At 37.4% G+C, this 15,405-nt stretch overlaps 1 protein-coding gene and 1 long non-coding RNA gene across 2 annotated transcripts in view; one reads left to right on the top strand and one right to left on the bottom strand.

Moving 5' to 3' along the window:
- The window catches only part of LOC122237952, a 77,939-nt gene extending 72,417 nt beyond the window's left edge, over window positions 1-5,522 (bottom strand). The window contains exon 1 of the long non-coding RNA XR_006216763.1: window positions 4,319-5,522. This is a non-coding gene — a long non-coding RNA (uncharacterized LOC122237952). The remainder of the gene's footprint in view (window positions 1-4,318) is intronic.
- Window positions 4,577-13,374, top strand: SCOC (short coiled-coil protein). Its single transcript, XM_015541912.2, is given in 5 exon segments — window positions 4,577-4,657; window positions 4,659-4,767; window positions 10,826-10,897; window positions 11,216-11,299; window positions 13,203-13,374. Coding segments are annotated over 5 exon segments (489 nt in total). The 3' UTR covers window positions 13,346-13,374.
- Window positions 13,375-15,405: the final 2,031 nt, after the last annotated feature.

The raw sequence follows: 15,405 nt of genomic DNA, 5'->3' as shown, positions 1-15,405 counted from the left end.
TCCATATTGGTAGTTTGTTACTTTTTATTGCTGACAAGCTTTCTTCCATTATTTTACTGGGATGTTTTTCCATTATTGATTGAAAGAGTTCTTAGAAATTCTGAATTCAAGTCCTTTGTTAGATCACATATTATGCTTTTTTTCCCAGTCTATACATTGTCCTCATTTTCAAAATGGTGTCTTTCAAAGAGCAGGGTCACCTGGGTGGATAGGTTGGTTAAGCATCCAGCTTGGGCTCAGGTCATGATCTCATAGTTGGTGAGTTCGAGCCCCACATGGGGCTCTGTACTGACAGCTCAGAGCCTGGAGCCTGCTTTGCAGATTCTGTGTCTCCCTCTCTCTCTCTGAGCTTCCCCCACTCATGCTCTGTCTCTCTCTTCTTCAAAAATAAACATTAAAAAGAAGAGCAAAAATTATTAATATTTATAACGTTCAATTAATCATTTTGTTCTTTTATGGGTGTGTGTGTGACCTTTCACAAAAAATTCTGCCAACACCAAAGAGATGAAGACTTTTTTCTTTGACCTCTTCTAGAAGATTTACAGTTGAAGCTTTTATGTTTTAATTTATGACCCATTCAGAATTAACAGTTCTCTGTATGCTATAAGGTAGGGATCGAGGTTCATTTTTTTCCCTTCAACTGATATTCAGTTGTTCCAGCACCATTTATGGAAAAAAATCTATCCTTTCTCATGAAAGGTACCATTGTGAAAATCAATTGACCATATTATGTGTGGGTTTATTCCTAGATTCTATTCTATTTCATTTACCTATGTGTCTATAACAATACTCCATTTATTTTATTGCTTTAACTTTATAATAAGACTTGAAATAAGGTAGTATAAGTCCTCTAACTTTACGGTTCTATTACAACATTGTTATTCTGTATCTTTTGTTTTTCCATATGAGTTTTCGGATCAGCTTTAGACCATAATCTGTGAGAAAAGTGAAAGTTCTGGGATCAGGAATCACAACTGTTCAGACCCTTTGTCTAGGAGCAATTATTGGATTCAATCTCCTAAAAACTTGTAAAGGACTTTTGTGTCTATGTTCAGTTTTATGTCTTTTAATGTTTTTGTCTAGTTCTGGAATCAGGGTAACACTGTTCTTATACAATGAATTGGAAAGTGTTCTTTCTTATTTTATTGTCTGGAAGAGTTTGTGTAGAATTTATATACTTACTGAATTTCTAAATTTTTCACAAATATCTTTGTTATTGATTTCTAGTTTAATTCTTTTGTCAGAAAAGAAAATATTTTATATGATTTCAATGATCTTATTTATTTTTTTTAATTTCAATCATTTTAAATGTGTTGAGGTTTGTTTCATGATAGAGAATATGATCCATTTTCTTGAATACTCCATGTACATTTGAAAAGAAGTTATGTTCTAGTTATTAGGTGGAATTTTTTATAAGTGCCAACTAGGTGAAATTGGTTGATAGGCTTTTTAAGGTCTTCTATAACAATAGTTCCCAAATTTTCCCGCACTCTGTTGAAATCACCTTTGTATCTTCCCAAAGTATCAATGCCTGTATCTCAACCCTTGAGATTGTGACTTAAGAAGTAGGGGGTGTAGCCTGTTCTTTAGAATTCTTAAGAGATTCCCAGGTGATTTTAATGTGCAAGCCAAGCTTGGGACTTGAGTTCCTTACTAGTTTTCTTTTTTTATATAATTAAAAAAAATTTTAATGTTTTATTTATTTTTGAGAGAGAGAGGGTGTGTGTGAGCAGGGGAGCGGCAGAGAGAGAGAGGAAGACACAGAGTCTGAAGCAGGCTCCAGGCTCTGAGCTGTCAGCACAGAGCCCTACACGGGGCTCGAACTCACAAACCGTGAGATCATGACCTGAGCCCAAGTTGGATGCTTAACCAACTGAACCACCCAGGCGCCCCTAATTTTCTGTATATGTGTATTTATTTTACAAATTACAGAGAGGGGAGTGATGAACTCTTCAGCTGCACTGTGGGTTGGTTTCTTATTTCAGTCCTACCAGTTTTTGCTTCAGTGCTAGTTTATAGCACTATTAGGATTTTTCATATTCTTTTTTAAATTTTTTTACACATTTACTCATTTTTGAGAGACAGAGCATGAGCAGGGGCGGGGCAGAGAGAGAGAGGGAGACACAGAATCCAAAGCAGGCTCCAGGCTCTGAACTGTCAGCACAGAGCCTGACATGGGGCTCAAACTGAAGAGCCGTGAGATCATGACCTGAGGCAAAGTCGGGTGCCTAACTAACTGAGCCACCAAGGTGCCCCTCATTACCACATTTAAAAATGTTGCTTATAAAAATAGAATTACCATGTGATCCAGTAATTCTACTTCTGGATATACACCCAAAAGAATTGAAGGCAGGGTCTCAAAGAGATGTTTGCACACATCATTGTCATAGTAGCATTCACAAAAGCTAAAAGTTGGAAGCAACCCAAGTATCCATTGACAAATATATAGAAAAACAAAATGTGCTCTATACATAAATGTAATGTTATTTTGTTTTAAAAAGGAAGGAAATTCTGACACATGCCACAATATGGATGACCCTTGAGGATGTTATGATTAGTGAAAAGTCAGTCACAAAAAAATAAATACTGAAAGAGATTCCACATACATGAAGTACCTACAGTAGTCATATTCATAGAGACAGAAAGAATGGCAGTTGCCAGGTGCTGGAGGGAGAGATAAATGAGGAGTTGCTTTTTAATGGGTATAAAGTTTCAGCTTTGCAAGATGAAAGGTGTTCTGGAGACTGGTTGCATGCCAATGTGAATATAATTAACACTATCGAACTGTACAATTTCAAATAGTTAAGATGAGGGGCGCCTGGGTAGCTCAGCCAGTTGAGCATCTGACTCTTGATTTCAGGTCAGGCCATGAACTCTAGGATTGGGGGCTGGAGTCTGACGGGGCTCCGTACTGAGTGTAGAGCCTGCTTGGGATTCTCTCTCTCTCCCTCTGCCCCTCTCCCCCTGCTTGTGCACCATGCTCTCTTTCTCTAAAACAAATCAAAAATAAAATAAGAAGATGGTACTTTTTTTTGTTATTTGTATTTTATACTATAAACAGCATGTATATTTTATGCTCTAACAACAACAAAGTTTCTTTTAATACTTCTTAGTCTTTGGTGTTCTGCAGTTTCATCAGGATGTGTCCAGGTATGAAATTCTTTATTTTTAACCTGTGCAAGAATTAAGTGCTTCTTGAATCTGAGCATTCAAATATTCCACAGTCCTGAAAAATTCTTAGTTATTATTCTTTGAATACTGCTCACACCCATTGTCTGTAATTTCTCTTTTTGACACTCCTACTGGATATACACTGGATCTTTCTTATTTTCCATTTATTTAGCTCCTGTGTTGCATTCTAGTATATTTTCTCAGATTATGTCACATAGTTCCAGCCAAATATACAGTTCTCAAATACTGAATGGAAGATTTTTAGATATATATACATATATATGTATTATGTATATGTATATATATGTATATATGTATATATACATATATATGTATTATGTATATGTATATATGTATATATGTATATATACATATATTATGTATAATATATATGTATATTTTTAGGTATATATACATATATATGTGTGTATATACACACACACATATATATGTGTATATACATATATATACACATATATGTGTGTGTGTGTGTGTATATATATATATATATATATATATATATATATTCTTAAAAGGATTAAGGCGGTATGTCAGCAAACTGAACCCTAAGTGAAAAATCAAGAAACAGGCAGACATAGGCTCACCTCTACAACTCAGGAGAATGTGCCAGAGCCAAAACAATATGGTATTACTACCCTGTACTCACAAATATTAAACACAAGCAGGATGCTGCTTTGTGTCAAGTGCTAGATATCAATGAATGCTATCAAGCCAGATTACATTACATCCCAAAGCCTGGCCACAGCATTTCACACTGAATGTATGACCTTGAGCAAGACATTTATTTATTCTTAAGCTTCAGTTTCTTTCTGTGGGTTGCTGTGAGAATCAAAATGAGAGAAGGTGAGCGAAAGTTCTATATGTCAAAGTACTGTTAAAGTATTTTCTCAATTCTAAAATATTATTAAATGGTCAGGTGCACTATGGATTTAATAATCGTTTGGAAAGGAGGTGGAGAGGAACAATCCACTAGGGGTATTTGGGAAATTTAAAAATATGGAAAAGTTTGCTTTTTGAATTGAGGTACTACAGTATTATACTGGCTTTATCTATCTTTCACGCCCACAAATACCCTTTTCTTAAATCTGAATGATTTCTCTCTCCCCCAGCATTTGGTTTTACCAACCTCCTTCCTGACAGCTGTCAGAATTTTCCACACTGGATTTCTGACCCCAATTTTCAGGCTCCTGCTGAGACTGAAGGGCTGCTTTCCTGGGACTGGCTTTCTCACGCCTAACTTCGCCTCTGTACTGCCATTGGGTGTTGCTTTTCCTGGACCCGCCCACATCAGCCTCAATCCTGATTGGATGCCAACGTCCTTTTGTTATGGCAAAAGGTGGATCCCTGGGCTTCGACAAAGGACGATTGGGGCGTCGTACAGCTAATGCGCAGGCGTGCCTTCTTGAGTGGGGATTGGTGGGAGACGGGGCAGGACGGGGCGGGACAGGGCGGGACTCCCGTTTCCGCGCACGCTCTGTGGGCGCAGAGGGCGGAGCTGCCGGTACCGGTTGGTGAAAGTGTTGGGGCCTGAGGCGTCCTCCCTATCCCTCCCACTCCCAGCGCCTCCAACGGCAGGTGAGGACAGTCTTGGGCGGCGGAGGGCCTGGCCCCGGGCTATTGGAGTTTGCGGCCACGGTACAGCCAAGGGCCTGGAGGGCGGGGTAGACTGGACGCGATCCGGCGCACCAGGGGCCCGGGAAGAGCGGCCTCGGGCCTGGGCATTTGGTGGGCGGCGGAGGCCTGGCTGTCTGCAGAGCCCCTGCGCAACCTCCGTCTCATCTTCTCATTATTGAGCCTAAAGGTTCCTTTGGGGAGGGGCTGCTTTCATCTCTGAGGCGGACGTTCTGCCGCCTTCTCACCGTCTCTTCTGAGTCGAAGGCCGTTGTCCAGCCTCCCGCCCTGATTGGGACGGCGGAGGGGCGTTTGGGTGGAATGGGACCTGGCACGCCTGGACTAGTCCGTGGGTGCTCTGCCGAGAGCCCGCAGGTTGTGGGGAGAGGATGCCAAGGCGGGGAGGGTGGCGAGTGAGCGATAAATAAGGGCTTGGCGACAGCTTTCCAGGGGCTGAAAGCAGCTCCCGGGTTAGTTTCTACTTGGGCTTTAGGGTCCTGCTGAGCAAGTTTTGGGGAGTTAGGATTGAAAAGGAGAGAGAAGATACATTTCTGAAAGGCAGGACTTTTGTTATACAATGTAGCGAGACCACTACTATGACGTAACAATGTTAAAATGCTGTGCTGCCGACACCGTAAGTCTGTACCTGAAGATCCAAAGCTGTGCCTGTATATTGTTGCCGTACCCTTTGATTAAATTCACGGTAGCTAGTCATTCTCTGGGACTCTAGCTTCCGTTCCTGTCCTCATTGGACCGATCAAATCAATTCCTTAATCTTGTAGAATCTCAGACTGCATTTATCTAACCAGAACAATTCAGAACTTGAAGGAGCCTGAACAGATAAACTCATGTTGAAAGTTGATACAGCTTGAAGGGAATGAAATTTATCTTCAGTTGCTTAGTAAAATATCAAAGGGATTTAACATCAAAGATTGCAAAATATTTGGAAAACTGAGATTAGGGCTGTTATTAAAGTTTTTTTCCATTATATAGTGGAAAAGCAGGAACGTTATAGTTAGACCTGCCTTCAAATTCTTGGTACAAACGTTGGCTGTGAAGTCTAAGGCAGATACATAGCCTTTCTGAGATACAGCATCCACAAACATAAATTACGATGCCCTGTTGATTTGATGAATACGAACTAATAATATATGTAAAGCATTTAGTTGATTAACGCACAGTCAGTTTTAGATGCAGAAAAGTTGGTTGCATTTCAGTCTTAACTCTCAAAATCTTAGGTCTCAGATGTGAGCATACCTGGAATGGTATGGTGGAAAAAACTAGCCTGGGTACTCCTGGCTCTGGCAGTAACTACTTTTGTGATTTTGTGATGTTGGGTAAGCCATTATTACTTTTGGCCTTGGTTTATTTGTGAAATGCGGCAGCTAGACCAGATGATTTTTCCAAAATTTCTTTTTGTGGCCTGAATTAGAGTCAAAAGGGAGAGAAGATAACAGCTAATATTATTCAATACCTTCTTTGTACAAGGTACCATTGCAAGCATGCTATATATATGAACTCGTTAAATTCTTGACAACAAAACTATGAGGTATATACTCTTATCCTCATTTTACAGATGAGGAAACTGAGGCTGAGGTATAACCTTGCTTGAGGTTCCAGAGCTTATAAATAGCAGAGCTAGGATTTAAATACAGGTAATAAAAATTTATGTTCTTAATCACTGTGCTACACTGCCTCTTAACAGTGGTACTATTCAGGGTACTATAAAAGAAGGTAGAGGTCTACTTTGGTAGAACAGTAGTCTTTGGTCACAAGTGTGTGGGCATGGAAGATGGGTCCATCCTAATGTTTGTCACACTTCCTGACCCTTGTTCTCTCCATACCTTTTACATCCAGGACTTAAATTATCAAAATAGTTCTAGGTTCTCTTCCACTGACCAAGGCTAGATGAAGATAGGCATCAAAATTTACTGCAATTTGTTTTGTTTTGTTTTGTTTTGGTTTTAATATGAAATTTATTGTCAGATTGGTTTCCATACAACACCCAGTACTCATCCTGTAAGGTGCCCTCCTCAATGCCTATCACCCACCCTCTCCTCCCTCCCACCTGCCATCAACCCTCAGTTTATTCTCAGTTTTTTTTTTTTTAATTTTTTTTTTTTTTTAACATGTTTTATTTATTTTTGGGACAGAGAGAGACAGAGCATGAACGGGGGAGGGGCAGAGAGAGAGGGAGACACAGAATCGGAAACAGGCTCCAGGCTCCGAGCCATCAGCCCAGAGCCTGACGCGGGGCTCGAACTCACGGACCGCGAGATCGTGACCTGGCTGAAGTCGGACGCTTAACCGACTGCGCCACCCAGGCGCCCCTATTCTCAGTTTTTAAGAGTCTCTTGTGTTTTGGCTCTCTCCCTCTCTAACTTTTTTTTTTTCCTTCCTATCCCACATGGTCTTCTGTTAAGTTTCTCAGGATCCACATAAGAGTGAAAACATATGGTATCTGTCTTTCTCTGTATGGCTTATTTCACTTAGCATCACACTCTCCAGCTCCATCCACATTGCTACAAAAGGCCATATTTCGTTCTTTCTCATTGCCATGTAGTACTCCATTGTGTATATAAACCACAATTTCTTTATCCATTCATCAGTTGATGGACATTTAGCCTCTTTCCATAATTTGGCTGTTGTTGAGCGTGCTGCTATAAACATTGGGGTACAAGTGCCCCTATGCATCAGCACTTGCATCCCTTGGAAAATTTACTGCAATTTTTGAGAAACACTTCTGATATCCAATCTAGGCTTGAGTCAGAGCTGACAAGTCTCAGAACCGTAATCATTTTGGAACTAAGGCAGCCTTAGGAAAAACAGATCAGCCTTAGCACCCCACATTCATTTCAGTGTCCTCACACTTGAGATACTTTGGTCTGGATTTTCTTTTCACATCAGATTTGCATTTATGTATAGGAACAGAAGAATTGACAGTGAACTCTAAAAAGTGCATTTCACATGAAATTGGATTTATATGGATAGCAGCTATAGATTAAAAAACATTTTATAGTTGAAAAACTCAGTCTAATGTGCTAATGTAGACATCATGAAGTTTGAAGATTGATCTTATTTTGAAAGAAAAAATCTGTGGCTAAATTGCTTTGATACAAAGAGCTCAATGAACCTTCTGATCTTATATATAAAATAAATCAGTTTGTTACTCTAAATTTACTGAAATAACTTGAATATATGCAAGAAAGCATTTTGAGGCCAGCCTATTTAATCATATCATAATAATAGAAAATTTTATTTGTCTTTTTTGTTGTTGTGCAGAGGCAGCTGGCAATACTCCTGTCTCTTTTATTAAAGAATCATGAATACCCTTTTGTACAAGGCTGCCACATACAGTAGGGCAGATTTTGCACTGTGCAAGCCTCAAGTGCAGTCTTACATGGACTGTGATATGAATGGTGTTCTCTCAGGTTGTGTTGTCGATCCCATAGCACTGTCCTTGTGCCTGCCTGGCTTCTGTGGTATTGACTCCACCCCAGTCTTTAGTGTGTGTTTCTAAGCTTCATTTTTCCTCTAATCCCCCTCCACCCCATTTTTCTGCCTTTTTTTCCTTCATTTTTTCAGATGAAGTCAAACTGTTGATAAACCATACAAAGATTTTCTATTGTTTGGTTTACATGTGGCCAAAATTTCAGAAACTGGCTTCATGATTACATTGATCAGTTTGGAACAGTTTGCTTTTGTAGACTTTTTACTTTTCGTGTTAGATTGAAACATAAGCAGGAAAAATATACCATATCCCTATACGAAATCTGATATCAAAGTCATTTGTATTGATTGCATGATTATTTGTTCCTTGGCTTATGTATCTTACAACGCTTCTCATTTGTCATGAAAATTTTGTTTTAGCTGTATTTTTAAAAGCAAATATTAGAAATTTGAAGTACTTTTTATATATTATTTAGCAGGGGAAATAGCCAAGCTGCCGGCTATTGTTGGCTGAGTACTCTCAAGATCACTTTTGCTTTTGGCTGTGGCCTAGGTCATCCCTCCCAGACCTGTGTTAGCCAGGTCAGTGGTTGAAATGGTAGGAAAATTGCAAGTGTCAAATAAAGTTTTCACTGTTAACACTCTTCCTCTTCGATTGTAAAGAGATACGTTGGTGATTGAATGGAGACGGATAATTTTTGAAGTGTGGGCTTCACATATTATAGTAAGTTGAATAATTTAAATAATTTTGGGGGGCGCCTGGGTGGTTCAGTCAGCTGAGTGTGAAACTGTTGATTTCCGCTCAGGTCATGATCTCCTGGTTTCTGAGTTTGAGCCCTGCATCTGGCTCCATGCTGATGGGGCAGGGCCTGAGATATTCTCTCTCTCTCTCTCTCTCTCTCTCTCTCTCTCTCTGCCCCTACCCCACTCACGCATGCATGCACACTGTCTCTCAAAATAAATGAAACTTTAAAATAAATAAATAAATAATTTTTAAAAAGATTTTTAGTAACTAGTCTACCTGGATTTATGTAGATGTACTGATACATATTACATATTAACATATTATGTGTATATATTATTAATATGTATTTAATCACGTATATATTCTCAGGTTCCTTGCACTTCAGAGAAATTTTATATGTATATTACATATGTACATATATTACATATGTATGTATATATATAATGCACATGTAATATGTATATAACACGTACATATATCACAAATATATGTGTCAACTTTCTCTGAAGTACAAAGAACCTGAGAATTAAAACCATGTGAATAAGATATGAAGGGGAGAGTAACTAATTCTAGAGAAGTAGAAAGATGCCCGAAGACTTGGGAGTAGATTTATTAAGCATTAAATCAATTTTACATCATTTGTAGCTAGTTAATTCTTTAATAATGCTATGTGTAGGATGTTTAATGTCTTTCTTTTTTAGAATAATACGTGATGTCTTATTTCAGAGATAGTTCATATGTACGTACACTGAGCATTTTATCTTCACATTCATGCCAGTATCTGAAAACTCTTTAATGTGATTCTAGTTCTAGAATGTCGACATCCTTGTTCAGTAGGTCTGGGTTCCACTGTTTAGTATATGGAAGCATAACAATGTTTTGGGTATAAGAGGTGCTCCATAAATAATTTGTTGAAAGAGTAACAATATTGACAGGTCTAAATTGCTTCAGTGAGTAGATTAGATTGGTGACCAGTAATAATCTGGTTTATTTAATAACTCTTGAACACACTGAATATGAAATGAATGTTAGCTATAGAGCACAACGTATTTCATAAGAATTTTATGCTTTAATATTTTGAAACCTTTTATAGGAACAATAAAATGTTAATGTTTTACTTATTCACATCCTAATTAATTTGTTTTAACTCTAACTAGGATGTAACAGGTTGATATTTTCATTTATCCCACATTAATGTTTCAGGTAACTAGTATTTTTCTCTTGAACGTTATCAATAAAAAGTTTTAAACAGTATATATAAAATAATACTTTAATGATGAAAAGTATTTTTAAACACATTTGTTTTCATCCCTATTATCATCCTTAATAGAAGAGCTTTTTTCATTTTGCTGTTCTCTTTATTTGTATTTATGTATATTTTACATGATTTACATCAATGAATACACCATTTTATAAACATTCTTCTATGTTATTATAGTCATCCTAATTATTTTTAGTACCCACTCAATTAGAAACTACAGTAATTACAGACTGAATGGACAGTTTATGTTGTTTCCAATTTGGTGCGTTGTAAATAAGGTTGAAGTGAAGATTTTATGTGTATAATTTTTCCTTCTTTGTAATTTTCCTTAGGCTAAATTTCCAAGAGCAAAATTGCTTAGTAGAAAATATTTAAATGTTTTTATGAGTGTAATTTATTACCATACTGTTTTCTAAGAAGATACATATTTAAAATTTGTGTCTAATATTTTGTATTTGTTCTTCCATAACTTTACTACTATTGATCATTATCTCCTTTAAAAAAATTTGATAAATGTACAATGGTATGTTATTGCTATATGTGTCTGTTTCTTTTTCTTATTGCAGACGATTCATCAAGGATTTTGTATCCAAGGCCCAAAAGTTTGTTACCCGAGATGATGAATGCTGACATGGATGGTATGTTCTTTATTTTCCTTTTTGTATGTTCCTGGTTTTGTGGATGCTTTTGGCTTCATAGAGCAACAGAAAGAACAGAGAAGCAATATTTAGAAGGGTTGGATTTGGCTAATTTACTGACTTATATACTGTCTAGTTCTAGAAAGAATTGATGTTGGCAAAACATATCTGCCATGTGGGCATATAACTTTTTCCTTTACAGGGTTCTTGTGTAAGGCAAGTAAGATAACAAAGATGAAACATTTTGTACGACTTTAAGTGCTGCACTACACAAATGGTACCTAACGTTAATAGGAAATGCAAACCTTTGTATTACAGCAGTTGATGCTGAAAATCAGGTGGAACTGGAGGAAAAAACGCGACTTATTAACCAAGTGTTGGAACTTCAACACACACTTGAAGGTGAGCCTCCATTTTGTAGTTTTCTTGAATAACATCCTATAGTTGAAATTGTAAGCATTTATGTTGCTAAATTTTGTTACCGTGCCCCCAGTTTTTGAAAGTATAAACTTCAAAGTCCATTTCGATAATGTTTTCCCCCTCCTGCCTGCATCTTTGGCTGGTGATTTTAAAGAAGAGGTGTGCTTCAATGAGAAAGTCAAATAGTGTTCTTATGCATCCCTCTGGGTTTAAGGTAATGCTGTTTATTACATGAGAGCCCCCTTTTAAGCATTGTGTTATTACTAAGTCCACTTTAATAAAGCTTATATTAAAATAAAAAGTGTTTTAGCTTCAGAGATTAAAAGTAAATTGATCTGAGGTTTGTTTTCATTTTCTAAATGTCTTGCATAAAATTAATACTACCAGTGAAACATCTTTTTTTTTTTTAATGTTTATTTATTTTTGAGAGGGAGTGCGAGAGTGAGCAGGGGAGAACCAGAGAGGGGGACGGGGGATCTGAAGCAGGCTCTGCACTGACAGCAGCATGCCCAATGTGGGGCTTAAACTCACAAACCCTGAGATTGTGACTTGAGCCAAAGTTGGATGTTCAACCAACCGAGCCACCCGGGTGTCCTGAAACATCCCGGTTTTTAGTGAAATTAAGAGGTTGTGGGTTTTTTTTTTTTTTCTTTTGTAACAGCAGGGTGAGCAGATCATGTCATTTCACTGGCTTCCTATTTCACAGTTAATAAAAGCCAGGTTACTCTCTGGAAACCTGTTACTTTTTACCTTTCAGAGTCAGTCATGTCACACTGTCTGCCTCATACATTCTGCCTCAGACACTGGCCTCCTTGCTGTTCTTTCAGCATATGCTTCTACTTAGGGGCTTGAATCTTTCCCTTAGGTGTTTGCGTTCTGTATGGCTCATTTCCTTCCTTTAGGTCTCTGGTCAAATTCCCTTTATCAAAATAGCTATCCCTGACTATACTATATAAAAGGGCAACTTCAGGGGCTCCTGGGTGGCTCAGTCAGTTGAGCATCCAATTTCAGCTCAGGTCATGATCTCACGGTCTGTGAGTTCGGGCCCTGAGTCGGGCTCTGGGCCGATAGCTCAGAACCTGGAGCCTGCTTCGGATTCTGTGTCTCCCTCTCTCTGCCCCTCCCCTGCTCACGCTCTCTGTCTGTGTCTCTCTCAAAAATAAACAAACATTAAAAAAAATTTCAAAGGGCAACTTCCCTTTTGCTTCCTACCACTCTTACCCTTCTTTTTTTTCCTTTTACTTGGGACCCCCTAAATGCACATGTGTTCACATGCATATTAGAATGTAAGCTCTGGGAAGGCAAGGGGTTTTGTTACTGTTGCCTCTAGAACAGTGCCTGACTCTTAGAGGGCACCCAATACTTAGTTGTTAAGTGAATGAATGGAGGTGATGTTTTATTTGATCATTAGGAACTGTGTCTTTTGAATTTCTTACTAAGGTAAAAATGCAAAATATTTCATTGCTTGGAAACTGACTTTCTATAGTCCGTGTATAAAGCAAGTTGTATTTGCCTACCACATTTTCTGAAGCGTTTCTAGCAAACATGTTAGTTTTTATGTTAAGGCATGAACCAAAATTCACATTTTGGTGAAAAAACTGAATCTGTACTTTTTAGAAATAACCATTTAAAGAAATAACCACTCAACATAAATGCTGTTTACCAAGAATAACATTTAGTCTAATGTGAAATCACTTTTTAAGAATTTCAGCTATTGACCGGCACTCAGTTTACTTTGTTCACCTGAATTCTAAAGTTACTTGAATTTAAAAACAGAAAATTTAAAGATCATGTTATCTATCTTAAGAATGAATCTTAAGTCTTTTATGATACGGAGTCATTGCCATTATTTTATTGATAATGGGCTTTTTTATTTTTAATATAGACCTCTCCGCAAGAGTAGATGCAGTTAAGGAAGAAAATCTGAAGCTAAAATCAGAAAACCAAGTTCTTGGACAATATATAGAAAACCTCATGTCAGCTTCTAGTGTTTTTCAAACAACTGACACAAAAAGCAAAAGAAAGTAAGGGATTGACATCCCTTCTGTTTTATGGAATTGCTGCTGATCTTTTTTTCTTTAAAACTTGGATAGGTTCAAAAAGTTATAGTACTTTTGTTTGTGGCTTAATTGAATATTTATGAAGATAATATCAGATCTAGGCAAAATTAAGAGCATAACAGAAGACTTCCATGAGCTTGTGTATAATATGTTAGTCTATGAAAATGTGCTAATGTATTGTAGAGACTTTATAATTAGAAATGCATATATTTATGAAACTTGAAAATGAATGTTTTATCAAATTTGCTTTGATTTACAGGTTTAGCACTGTCTTTTATTATAGGCATATTAAGAGATACAAGAAAATAACCACCGTGTTGTGAAAAGTGACCAAAATCATGTACTGAACGCACAGCTTTATGTACCCTGTCTACCATGTTGTGCCTCTTCTCCATTTGCTTCTTCCTTCCCATTTCCCTTCCCCTAAGGAAAAAATTGGTTTCACATTTGTAAAAGTAATTTTAATAGTTAATCATCTGTGAGAGTAACCTGAGCTTGAATTGTTGAAACTTAACCAAAATAAGACACTTTCTCAGTTAGGGCTTGTCATAGTTAGTAATAAGATAGGATTGTTGGTTTGTCTTTAATTGATTGAAAACAGAGGCCATAAATATGAAGACTTTCCTTTGCAACTGAGTTATCAAATTGGGAAGGTCTGTTGTTAAAAACTTCCTTTTGCACAGCTAATGCACTTGGTATCTGAAAAGATGAGCTCCGGTTATATGTTTGAAATAGAACAGAAATGGGATGGGAAAGGCACTGGGCAAACAGTAGTAACCAGCTCCAAATGTTTTCACTCCAGATTCGTGTGATCTGTGGCACAGACGGTATCTTTTGGGGAATATATGAATATGAAAGTAGATTAAATGTGACTAACCTTAGGTCAACCACATCTAGAAGAGAACAGTTACAAAGAGTTTAGTCTCACGGTTTCTTTGTGGTACCCAGCACATCAACTTTTGCAAAATCCCTTGAGAGTGTATTAGTGTCAGAATCATGAACAAAATGGAGGAGTTTTACGTGTATACTAAGTGATATTTTCTCAGTATTTTAATCTCACTACTTCCCCAGAATTTTCTGTAAACCTAACTACTTGGTTTGCAGAGTTTTAGTCACTCTTTGACAGTTTCAAGAAATTTAGTTTGTAGATTCCATTTGGTAAGAAAATTGATATCAGAAGTAATGTTAAGATGTTAAATAGGAAGAGAGATCCACTAATATAGTTTTGGTTATTAGATTTGGGCTACTTTTAATCATGGAATAATCTTAACGTTTGTATTGGTGTAAGATTCAATGAATGACTTTAGCTGTATGAATATAATAGTTATACTGCAAACATTTTGCATCCCTTTTGTGACCTAATTTACAAACATTTAAACTTGTGTTCCAGTTTTGCTTTACTGTTTAATAAAAACCTGTTTCAGAGATTGTGTGTGTGTTAATATAGTAACTGTGGTGTGTATAATGACGTAGTGGTGTATCCAGGGTTGTTCAAAGCTACAGGATAAGTAGCATATCTTATTTAAGCACCAGTTACTTTATGTTTAGGGGAATATTTTTATTAAAACAAATGTTAGAGGATATTATACATTGATTTTTATTTTTAAAAACATTTTTTTAATGTTTGTTTATATTTGAGAGAGAGAGACACAGAGCATGAGCAGCGGAGGGGCAGAGAGAGAGGGAGACAACAGAATCTGAAGCAGGCTCCAGGCTCTGAGCTCTCAGCACAGAGCCAGACGCGGGCTCAGACTCACAAACCACAAGATCATGACCTGAGCCGACGTTGGATGCTTAACCAAATGAGCCCACCCAGGTGTCCCTGTACATTAATTTTTAAAATAAAAGCAAAGAATTCAGAGGAAGATCCAAGATTGTCAGGGAAAAGGTGGTTGTAATGTTTAGGTTAGGCTAAGCTCCTGTAGCAAGAATGCATTGATAATATAGAAGTTTTTCTCCCAACTAACGGTTGTGAGGTAAGCATTGCAAGCTAGTGGACTTTGTTCCACATAATGACTCGGGGGCTTG

The sequence above is a fragment of the Panthera tigris genome, chromosome B1 (assembly GCF_018350195.1).
Source record: "Panthera tigris isolate Pti1 chromosome B1, P.tigris_Pti1_mat1.1, whole genome shotgun sequence".
NCBI classification, from domain to species: Eukaryota; Metazoa; Chordata; class Mammalia; order Carnivora; family Felidae; genus Panthera; species Panthera tigris.
Note: the sequence above shows the minus strand (reverse complement) of the source record. Positions and strands in the feature narration are given on the sequence as shown.